The sequence below is a fragment of the Ictalurus furcatus genome, chromosome 2 (genome assembly GCF_023375685.1).
Source record: "Ictalurus furcatus strain D&B chromosome 2, Billie_1.0, whole genome shotgun sequence".
Classification (NCBI taxonomy): domain Eukaryota; kingdom Metazoa; phylum Chordata; class Actinopteri; order Siluriformes; family Ictaluridae; genus Ictalurus; species Ictalurus furcatus.
In genome coordinates this window covers 27422406-27434736 of record NC_071256.1, presented here as the reverse complement: position 1 = coordinate 27434736, position 12331 = coordinate 27422406, and the positions used below count along the sequence as shown (strand labels likewise).

Below are 12331 nucleotides of genomic sequence, written 5' to 3'. Positions count from 1 at the left end.
AGTATCTTACAAGAAAAACACATTTAAGTTCGAGGTCGGAGTCTTGCATAACCGAGACACACCTTTGTTCTTGGCAAATTCCGCCCCACATGCGTAACACATGCAATTATCTGAGTAGTTTGGAAGTCTGAATGTCTGAAAACTGATGTGTGCAGGTTTGGCTATACTGCACATATGCTATATGCTTGACGTGAATAACACGTTATCCTCACAGAGGCTAATATTGTTTGTTTGTTTTTTTTTTTATGAAGATGAATCCAACATGTAATTTTGATTCAAAGAGGTTCTTTGAATCCACCACACCTTTAGGTGTGTCCACTACATATTTAGGTTGCAGTGCCACACCTGCGACTATGACAGTGTTCATAGTTAAATGTGCTGCAAAATAAGAAGACTGTGATTCATTTTGATGACTGTAGTCCCTATTTTACTATTGTAGTACGGCATCATTCATCGTCATAGCTACACATAGTCGCCTGAGCTCCACCTTATGTCTGACTGTATCCTGCATCTTTTGACTAGTGTGGTACACCCAAGGGTAGGTCTTTTGTTTCTTTAATTAAAGGATACATTTACTGTAGCTCTAAAAGTTACTTAAGACTTGTTTCTTATCTTGAGTGTACTTTTCTATTGTTTGTACCTTATCTGTAAAGTAGGCTTTTTTTCAGAGAGTGTGTATTCAGACTAGGCTGAGTTTATCATGGGGAACAGCATACGCTCCTGTGAGGTCAGCATCTAACAAAACAGGCCTTAAGCGTTTAACAGAGCGTAGAGTGATTTAAGCCCACACAGATTTCCTGAGAGAAACCACTTTGTCCCTGCGCACACACATGTACTACAGCTCTGAGAGTGAGAGTGATGATGGAGAGGTCAGGAGTCTGTGTGTGTGTGTGTGTGAGAGAGAGAGAGAGAGAGAGAGAGAGTCTGGTCAGCATTTCAGTGTGCGGTGCCAGGGTTTGAAAACAGAGTTGCGGCTGGGTGAAGGAGCACAAGGGAAGTGCTTGTGTGAGGCACAAAGGGTCGCTCTCATGGCCTGGCCTCCCCTCTTCACCCCTCTCTAGCCCTCCATCCATGGGCCGCTCATCTCCCTCTGACGCCTATTTGTTTTTGCTTCATCCTGTCAGACCCGCAGGCCTGCTGGGGGTGAGATCACATAGATGAGCAAGACAGGGTGGAGAGGTCAATGGCCACAGCTCCAAACCTCCCTGGAGTCACAGTGCAGCTCCAATCACACCAGTGTGTGTGAGACAGACGGAAGGTCAGCTGTCTGGTCTCTCTATAGGCGTTTCCACCAAAGTTCTGGAAGGCTTTACATAGCGATGGGCGATATAACAAAAAATATTTGACATTTCTATGATACATGATATGCATCATGCTGTATGGGTTTACTAACAAACTGCCAGTGTTGATGAGATTAAATGATACTTTTATTTAATGTCTCCAAAAAATATTCTGTACATTCTATTTTTTTTTTTAATTATTATTGAAGCTTTACAAAACCTTTTAAGGATTTAAAACAGTACAGAACTTCAGCATCTAATTCTTTCAATCAGAATTTAAAGCATGTTATTTTTAACAAAACAAAAACTGTTATTAAAAGTGTATTGAGTGAAAAGTGTATTGTGACATTTTTTTATCATGATAATGATATCATCATATTGGTAAGCCCTAGTTTTCCAAGATTCTGAAAGAGAATCCTGTTCAAAATACACTTTCTGACTTGCTTCTTATGTAAAAACATAAGGCAGGGGAAAAATGTCGCTGTGCCAGTGCTTCCTGTTTGAATCATCTTTTCATCATGGACATTTGAAACAAGCCTTAGTAATTGCTACTTAGTTTTAGTCATTTGTAGATAAACACAGACACGTAGGACAGTTGGCCACTCGTGCAGCGAGTCTACCAGGGTGCGCTCCACCTCACTCATTCCCCGTCTGTAAAGTACCTACTCTGTAAAAAGATTCCTGAAGCTTCGGCCCAGAAAATAAAAATGGGCCTGGATCTACTGGTGGAGTATGATTTTACTAAACTGTGCAATTCAAAAACTTTTTTTTATTTTGGGGGGTATTTTTTCCCTTATTCACCATCCAGAGAGCAAAATTGACCATGCCCTCTGTGTCACGTAATGGAGGTTAGGACGGATGCGAGTGCAGATAAGTGAATTTATTAAAGAGAGGCAGGCAGACAAATCCAAATCGTGAGACAATAGCGTGGTCAAAAAACAGGCAATGTGTCAGGTGATTAGCAAACAGGCACAAACTAGGCAAAACAGGAATCAACTAGTACACAAAACACGATGAACACCAGCTTGGTATACAGAAAACACATGTAATACTTCGCAAAGACTTAGTGTTCAAACAGTCTCTTTTATGTGTGGTGTGAGTGTGTGAGATTGGATGATGGTGTGCGTGATTAGAATGAAGGTGAGGGTTCTGGGAATTGCGGTCCATGGCGGCCATGTTTGCTGGCCACAATGCACGATGGGAAATGTAGTTACTGGTTTGCTGTGATATGACACTCTTGGTGGGAGAGATGGCATTACTCTCTGTTTCATAGCCAATATTAGGTGTCTGTGAACTCATGTATGCAGAAGGGGCTAGATAAAATTTCCTCTGTGTGTGTTATGCTGTTCTGTAATGCAGCATGAGAAGCAGATAGAAAAGATGTAGCAGCTGGCTTCACATGTCTTGGAGGATAGGGCAGAGCTGAGTGGTGGGTGGGAATCGGCAGATGACAAAACTGGAGAGAAAATGGGGGAAAGAATCTTTCTTTGCTTCTATGAAAGACGTCAGACATACTGATAATCACAAAGGATGCAAAATCCAGGGTACCTTTTTATTAAACCAGTTTGATAACCTCCATAGCCATTTAATAATGATGATGATACTGAGTCTTTATTGGTCACATAGACATTACAGCACAGTGAAACCCTTTTCTTCACATACCCCAACTTCCTGGCATGGAGTGCAGAGAGGGTTAAGGGCCTTGCTCAAGGGCCCAACAGTGGCAGCTTGGCAGTGCTGGGGCTTGAACCCCTGATCTTCGAATCAGTCAGTGCTTTTACATGGACAACAATAATCCACTATTAACCCGATTAAGACAATACTGTGATTAAGAAACTACCATGTAAACAGCAATTTTTAATTACCTTAATCTGATTAGGTCATACTCGAAGTAAACACTAATCGAATTAAGACATGTGGAGTACTCCTGTTTTAGTCGCATTATCGATTTGTATTACAGACATGTAAACACCTTAATCACATTATTAACGTCGTGTGAGAGTTTTCACCGCATTTTGCGACAGGACACGTTCACGGGGAACAAGAGAGTACGGCCGCGTCCCAAACCGCATACTTGCCTACTGTAGGCCTGTAGTGGGGAAAAATACATGTATCTCGGCTACTATATAGACGGTAAGTACGCGGTTTGGGACGCAGCCCACGGCTTCAAGCAGTTGTCTATTTGCACGTACAGCATGACAAATAATTAACTGCACTTAAAGCGTTCGTAAAAAAGATTAAATAAAAACACCCAAAACTGTATACGGTACCATAACAAAGACGAACTGTATGTTGATACGTGAAATTCTGGAGGGACGGCGTGGCGCGGTGACGTAATGACGTGTGCCGTTAATCTAATTATGTTTTATAACATGTAAAATGGGTACATGAAAGGAGTATTCTAAAAGCGACTCATGTAAACACCTTAATCACATTATTATCTCACTCAGAGTAAGGTCAATAATTAGATTACTGCTGTCCATGTAAACGTAGTCAGTAACCCAGAGCTTTAACCGCCAAGCCACCACTGCCCCTCTGTTTACTGCTTAGTGTTTAGTAATATCTGTTTACTGCATGCAGGTGGCCACTCAAACTGCACATCTCTGCCCCTCTCCCATGGAGACATGATGAGGATGGATGAGGGCCGATTCCCAGCTATGGAGCTCAATAACAGGCGCCTCTCGGTCAAAAATTCCTTCTGCCGCAAGAATGGCATCTACACCCGGTTTGTATACCTTTCCATAACTTTGTTAATATGTGCTCTATCACGCTATCCCAATGAGTGGGATAGCGTGATATTTAAACATATACAATAAAATGAGATTATACAGAGGTGGTTGAAAGTTTGTGAATCTTTTAGAATTTTTTATATATCTGCATAATTATGACCTAATACATCATCAGATCTTCACACAAGTTTTAAAAGTACACAAAGCCAAACCCAATTTACCTGTTGATCAGTCCTGCACATTGGCTTGGAATAATTTTAGCCCATTCCTCAGTACAGAACAGCTTCATCTCTGGGATGTTGGTGGGTTTTCTCACATGAACTGCTTGCTTCAGGTCCATCCACAACATTTCTATTGGATTAAGGTCAGGACTTTGACTTGACCATTCCAAAACATTAACTTTATTCTTATTTAACCATTCTTTGGTAGAATGACTTGTGTGCTTAGGGTTGTTGTCTTGCTGAATGACTCACTTTCTCTTGAGATTCAGATCACGGGCAGATTCTCCTTTAGAATTTGCTGGTATAATGAAAAGCTCATTGTTCCATCAGTGATGGCAAGCCATCCTGGCCCAGATGCAGCAAAACAGGCCCAAACCATTATACTACCACCACAATGTTTCACAGATAGGATAAGGCTCTTGTGCTGGAATGCCATATTTTCCTGTTCTGTTCTGTCCTGATCCCTGTTCTTTAAATAAAACAGGGCACTCACTCACACCTGATTGTCATTCCATTGATTGAAAAAACTTGACTCTAATTTCACCTTCATATTAACTGCTAATCCTAGAGGTTCACATACTTTTGCCACTCACAGATATGTAATATTGGGTCATTTTCCTCAATAAATAAAAGACCAAGTATAATATTTTTGTCTCATTTGTTTAAATGGGTTCTCTTTGTCTACTTTTAGGACTTGTGTGAAAATCTGATGATTTTTTTTATATTTATGCAGAGATTCTTAAAGGTTCGCAAACTTTCAAGCACCACTGTATGTCCTAGCAAATGGGTTTTCTTTTTAATATCACATTTTTAATAGAACATATTTCACCACCACAAAGAAAATGTAGAAAATGGCAGTGGAATTGGTTTCCAGAAGTAGACTGCATAAGAAAGCTAGACTTGGGCCTTGGGCCCACAGCTTATTTAAATTCAGCTTCCTGGCATCATTTAAATGTATTGAATGGAGAATTGGCTAAGATTCCAATGCCAGTTGTTCCTTTCCACTCTCCATCTGTCAACCTAAAAGAAACCAAAGAGACTGTGCCAATCAGAAGCTGAGATCTGGCCTCCCCTCCCACCACATTCTCATTCTTCTTGACTTTCAAAGCACACACTGGATAAAGTTTATATTAATGTAAAACTTCAGAATAACTCTTCATCTTCTTCCTTGCATGAGTACATCGTTTGTTTCCACAATACAAAAAGACGCAAGATGTGTCACCTCTCTTGCTTTTCTGCATATGGACTGAGAAATGCTCTTTCCTCACAAGGGCACTTGGTTTGCAGCACTCCTGTTTAAGTTTGCACAGTGTTTGTACAAACACAGATAGCGTGGAGGTCAGCGAGCTGCCATAAAGCCACTTATGAGGGACCCAGTGAGCCGTACGTGTGGAGGGTGGAGGGGTTGGACTTGTGGCCAACTTCCTGTGGCGGTAACCGGAGAGAGCATTTTGGGGCCATTAGAGTGGAATGCGTCGATGTGAGGGAGGGGGGTTCGTACTGCTCCTCATCTCTTAACTCAGCTGAGACGATCTTCCTGAGATCAAAGCACTCTGTCTTTGAAGAGCTCTACTCGGGTGCAGTAGTGCTACAGGGCTGTCCCCTAGGGAGAGTGAAAAAGATTGATTTGTTGAGCACAGCGGTATCAGGAGAGATAAAATTCACAGCCAAAATCTGAGCTGGTCAAGCATGGTGTATGAGACGGTAGAAAAGCAGCAGATTGTGTCTTTTTAAAAATTGGATGGTAATGGCTGCTGGGCTGTTTGACATGGCTTCATCTCTGCTTTAAAAGCCCAACCTCCACTGAATTTTAACTAGACACTTAATCATAATGCTCCCCTCCCCCTGCTCCCATGAGTTTGTCCTAGGAGCTCTGGATTAACCCTTCCAAAGCCAGAACTTCATTCCAGCATCCTGTCTTGTCTTTAGGTGGGTTATTTATTTATAAATCCTTCCAAAATGCATTGGGTTTTCTGGGGCCTCCATCCAAGTCCCTGATGTTTTCGCTTCTGCTCCAGAGTCTTTATAGTATGATAGATAATTCAGCATGATTTACAAACTAAGCTAATTGATTGCAGAACAACTCTTGAGTTCTCCTGCTTGCTCGGTTCAAATGCTAACATTTCTAGTGTTCTTGGTTTAATGCCCATCAGACCTCATTACAGCAAATTAAAGAGCTGTCTGTGGTTGAAACCTTTGGCAGGGCAGTGGTTTTCTGCCCTTTCGTTGAGAACAGAGCTCTCTGAAACATTTGTTGGTTTGTGATATGAGGGGCACCTGACTTGCATGACAGTCCTCAATCACTTATTATGAACTGAGAGACATACTATGCAGACGCTTGCCTGAAGCTCTAACATGTATCATGTGATGCCCCTAAGGGCACTGGTGGGCTCCACCTTTCCTCATGCTAAACAGATGCCTCACTATCTGTCCAGAGATCAGAGAAGCTCAGGAGATTAGGAGCTAATTAGGAATGGCTGAAGTGTGGAAGCACAGCTTGTTTCCAGTGTTCCTCCGAAGTAGCCTGTTCTTCCTAATATCCATCTGTCTGGCTATTGGTGAATCTCCAGAAATTTATTAGAATGCTCTTTAATCTGTGGATGTAATGGTATTAGAGTCTGTGCTTACTATAGGATTTGTTGGAATTAAATGAAAAGCAAGCTCACGTGCAGTAGATTTCTTGAGGAAAACCCTGTTTTTTGAAACCAGCAATCTTTCAGAAAAGGAGAAAAATGTTTTTTTTTCCTGTCGCCAAATCACATAATGTTAAAAATCGAAATGGTCAAAATGAAGGTGAATGTTTTCTTGCAGCAGCAACAGTATTAAGGTTCTGCTCAGATTTGGTATTAAGATCTGGTCTCAGGTAATCTGATCACAAGATGGATAATCGTTCGTTCACCCCTGGTATTTCCATGTGTCTTGAATGCTTCTTAACCATTTGTGATCACATTTCATCAGAAACAGTGTTGCCAAATCTACCAAAAGAAAGACTCTAAAACCATTCCTAACTAGCCTGATACCAAAACTTAAAAGAACAAAGTATAGCCTATTTGTTGCCATCAGCATGCCACTTAAGAGTTATTTGACCAAGGTGCTACAGTTGTCTTGTATTATTACAGATTGTCATACATACAGAACCCGAACCAATTCACTGACACCCTGATATGGCCATTTATGTAACATTAAAAAAAATAACCCTCAGAGAAACATGATGTGTATTACAGTTCTAGAGTAGGTTAGTTAAAAAATTTAGTGATATTGTGAGGCATCAGGACACATCACTGTTCACAAAACAAATGTTATGGGTCCGCATGTATCCCAGAACACCCCGTAATGTGGTGTTATCCAAGAACCCAAGATGGATGTTAATGCCAAGTCTAAACAGGGCTCTAAATAATCTCCTTTTCGGTCTCTCAGAAGCACACAGCTGTGATCATTAAACGTTTTAGAGCAGGCACACTTATCACATCTAAATTGCTACAGAAGAGCTTATCCTAATTCTGCACGTAACTATTTTTAGCGTTTTTCATACTCTCTGTCCCCTCCCTGCTCCAGGTCTCCTCCGCGGCCCAGTCCAGGTGGCCTGCACTACTCCGATGAGGACGTCAGCGCTAAATGCAATGACCTGATGCCAGCTGAGAACAGCAGTCTCACTGAGAAACCATCTGAGGTATCCGACTCACAGGTATCCCAATCCTCTGAGATTAGAATCACATCTGTGCACATATACACACACCTTGTTTCATTTTTTATTTCAGTTGTAAATTGTAACGAATGGCTTTCCACAAGTGTTACAGGTATTTCTGTTCATTTCATGGAAAACGACACCATTTCTTCAGTATGTCCAAGCACAGCAGCTTTAAGATGAAGCATTTTTTTCAAGCTGTGAAAATAATGAGCTGACATGCTATTCGGTAAAGACAAGCGAACCTGACCTTTGCCTGAGAAATGATGCTATATATCAATACAGAGCCACCCATCTCTTGACACCATTTTATTAATCTGCTCACTGCGACCTCCTTCATTGGAAACAGATGAAAAGCCTAAGCTGATTTCACCCTACTTCTTTTATAGAAGTTAGATTTTATCCAGATCTTTTTCCTCAGTTCAAAGCAGCATGACTCAGCTTTGAAACTTGAAACAAGGGCTAGAGTTATAGTGGAGATGACATGTAGAATCTTAGGACTCAGTGCTGAATAGGAACTCAGGAACAACTGGGAAACACACTCTTGTGTGAGCAGTGTGTATCTCTCACTACACATTCTCACTCTGAGTTTTCTCCTGCAGACACCTGTAGAGTCAAAATAGTGCTTCCTGGTGCCACACTGGTTTTCTAAAGAACCAGCACCTTGATTTGTTTTTGTTTTTTTCATTCCATTCATTAAAACCATTTAACCTGAATGAAGCTTTCTGGAGTTATACCAAGGAACTAAAATCAGGACCGGCTCTTCTGGTAAAAGCCAAACATTAGAAGGTTCTAATCACCATCACATAAGCTTGCTCATAAAGGATGCTAACACAACAGGACGAAAGACATTAAAAACATGAGTTTTCACTTTTATGTTCTTACCAGATGTTCCTATTGCCAAACATTAGCATTGTTTTTCTCCAAAACCCATATGTATTCAGTTTTTTTCGTGTCAGTTCTGCAGAGATTTGAAAAAGGCCAAACGGTTGCATGGACAGTTGTTGACATTTTTCGTCCTCTCCTTGGCATCTGTCAGTTCTCTCTAAGGATCATGAAGTTAATCAGTGTGCTGGAGAGAGTAGAGCTTTGATGTACCTTTGAACAAAATGCCTGCGGTTGGATGGACTGAATTTTGAGTAGGTGTTTTATGCCTGGGCCACACCAGAGGATAATCGGGATTTTGAGGCCAATACGCCCCAAACTACCATCGCAAAAAGCTGGTTTTAAAGGATTATCTTCCCAGATTATCCGGTGATGTAGGGTGTGTAAAATGTAATCTTAACCCTTCTGATCTACTCACAGTCCAGTCATGGTTGGCCCAGTGTTCAGTATTTTTAACTCAGTATCTTGTAGTGTAGGAGGAACACAATCTTGGTGTCTAGCATTTAAATAAAAAAAATAATAATAAAAGTCAAGTTGACCTGTTGTTCACGGGAAATTCTACAAAATCCAAGAGTCAGGATTGTTGGTCAGAACTGATTCATGACCATAATCTGAAAGTGTGTGGTGTGTTAGTTAGTCTGGGGCGATCATATTATGGGATTTTGATGACTGAAGGACGCTCCACTACAAAATATCTGAAATGTCATTATATCTGAGGTTTCTCGCAATTTCACCGTCAGTCAGGATTGTATACAGTAATGCTGTAGTGTGGTCCAAGTGGTAGTCCTTTAAAGCTGATAAAGCCTTTTTCTTGTAAAGTTGTCCAATTTTTGGCAATAAAGATTTGATTCAAATAAATAATTGGCAGGTCTGTGAACGAAAAGTGTTTCCTCCCTTCCTTCTGATCACAGGGCAGTGACAGCGAATACGAGGTGGATCCAGCCCATCAGAAAACACACTCATTCGTCAATCACTACATCAGTGATCCGACCTACTACAACTCGTGGCGTCGGCAGCAGAAGGGCGTCTCACGGCCCCCTGCGTACAGCTATGGGCAGGCAGAAGGTGCGACCGAACAAGAGCCACGCCCCCACGCTCCCCCTCTGCCACCGCTGCCTCCTTTGCTGCCCCACCACACACCATCTCCACAGGCCACGGGCCAGGGCACGCTGTTCAGGCCTAAGGGTAGCCGGACTCCCACTCCATCTCTGCTGTCCTCTGAGATCCACAGCCAGCACGGCCTCTACAGGCCCCCCAGCAGCCTGGGCACCTCCACCCAGACCCCAACTACAGGCTTCTCGTCCTTTGTTTGATATGAGACTCTGGTTCCGTTCACAACACATCTGATTGGGACTCCCATGTGAGCAGCAATTTGCTCCTTCAACATCACTGTCGTTGTGGTTTGTTAATGATTTTATCTATTAAGGAGCGCTGAACATCTTAGGTTGCATTTTTTGTTTTTTATGTATGTGTGGTGTGTGTCTGTAATAGCATTGAAAAACAGACAATCATTGAGCACATTTGTCTTTGTGGTTTGAGCAGAGCAAGTCACTTAGCCAGTCACATCTAAACAATGCGTAACCTGAGAAATTCCTAAACCTTATTTCTAAACTCTGATAAAAGTGTCAAAAGATATTTTTAAATGAGATTTCTGTGAATAAAAGAATGTAATACGTATTTAAGCAGGAGTTCAAAACTTCAACATGGGTTTTGCATGTAATTTTACAAATGACCCAAAGTGATCATCTTGAGTGTACATACATTCTGGGTGTATATAAACATTTGCTCATTCAGTCACGTCTAAATGACAGCACTTTGCTTGACGAATAATATAATAAATGAGTTGTCTTAACGAGAGGATACGATCTTCCTGGATTTGACCTGTCTCCGTTTTTAGTGAAGGTTTACATACGTCTCGGCCGCAGTTCTATTTTGAGTTATAAATCAGCACACAAGCTATTGCTAAGCTAGAAGTTGTGGGTTCTATGAAAGTGTTTTCGCTAGTCCGCTTTGTTGTGTCACTGTATTCTGTCATACGCATGTATTATGTTCATAGTCATGGTTTTAAAGGTGCTTTCCCTGGGAAAGGCTGTTCAGGTGTGACTTGGACCGTTGCCAGATTGTGTAAAATGTTTCTCTTGTACTCGTACAGGAGATCCTGCAATTACTCTCCTCCTACTGTGGTAACCTGGTCAAATCTCCATAACTAATATTCAAAAGCAGTGCTGTTATATTATTTCTGTGAAATGAAATGAGGAAATGACACCAAGAGGTTAAAACCTGTGCATATACTAACGGAAATGCGACGAAGCAGCACTTATTGTTTGCAGTTGTATGGATGAAGAGATTATAAATACACCTGTTAAAGAAAAGCTGTACACAAGAACTCCATGTAGGAGGAGACATCGAGTGAACACACTGTCCTCATTTTAGCTGATTTGTACTGTGAGTTATTAAAAATAAAATAAAATAAAATAAAATAAAACATTTACTTATGTTCCGAGAACCTGAATTTGGAGGACATAAGATAAACCTTTTCCTCTCACAGAGACTGAAAGTAATGTCTGTTTCTTCTTGCATATGTATTTCTCTATTATATTGTAGAATGTGTTTTTCCTGCTCACAGTGAGACACCGTGTACAGATATGCCTACATGTATGCAGATATGCTTAATTTATTTATGGTCATTCGATCATTTGCTTTTATATTCAAACTTAAAAAGTGAAGATAGACTCAAGAACTGGAATTGATGATAATAATAATAATAATCCACACAATTTCTTGTCTTGTTCTCTGTGAGGTGACTATCACTGTATAAATTCTTCAATGAATTATAATGGGCCAGGCAATGGTTCTTTTCCAAAATAAATTCTTTTATTTTTCATTGCTTCTGCTGAGCTCTTTCTTTATACTGTAATTTATATAACAATACATTGTACTGTTAAAGGTCCACATTGAAATTTTAAGTCCTAAATACTATATAACAGGGAAAAAAATCATGCATGAATTGTGTCCTTCGTCTATCTTGTCTCTTCAAGCGTTCCATCTTTTAGATTTCTTGATCATAAGAAAACCTCTCACTTCATTGGGTTTAGATCCATAAAAGGAAATGGCTCGGTGATTTGGGCTGAATGAGAATGCTAAGTGGGTGTAAAATTAATAATGATCCAGGGAAACTGTGCCGAGAGTCTGGGGGGGGAGGATGGAAGAGCTCGTCTGGAGATAATCTCTTTATTCCGGACTGCAAAGCATTGATCTGGTTAGGGAAGGGGTGTCAGAGGGGAGAGGGGAAAAAACTCCATATTGAGGTGGCGGGAAGACGAGAATGGGATATGGGCTCATCTATCTCTAGGCCTGCCAGCAACAATAGCCCTGTCAACATTCTGGATTGTCTCTGTTTCAAAGTATCTCACTCTGAAGTGATAGCTACTTTCTTTTAAAAAATCACTTTTGACCTCAGTGTCAGGTTATATGAGCCTTGGATCTGGGAACATAGCCAGTGAAGGAAGTTAGTTTTAAACATTATTGAAA

General features: G+C 40.9%; 1 protein-coding gene across 1 annotated transcript in view; it reads left to right on the top strand.

Annotated features, from left to right (window-relative positions):
- The window catches only part of sdk2a (sidekick cell adhesion molecule 2a), a 166608-nt gene extending 155730 nt beyond the window's left edge, over positions 1-10878 (top strand). The window contains exons 42-44 of the mRNA XM_053612331.1: positions 3861-4005; positions 7786-7915; positions 9712-10878. Of these exons, the coding sequence (XP_053468306.1) occupies positions 3861-4005; positions 7786-7915; positions 9712-10113 (677 nt within the window). The 3' untranslated portion in view covers positions 10114-10878. The remainder of the gene's footprint in view (positions 1-3860; positions 4006-7785; positions 7916-9711) is intronic.
- The last annotated feature ends 1453 nt before the right edge of the window (positions 10879-12331 follow it).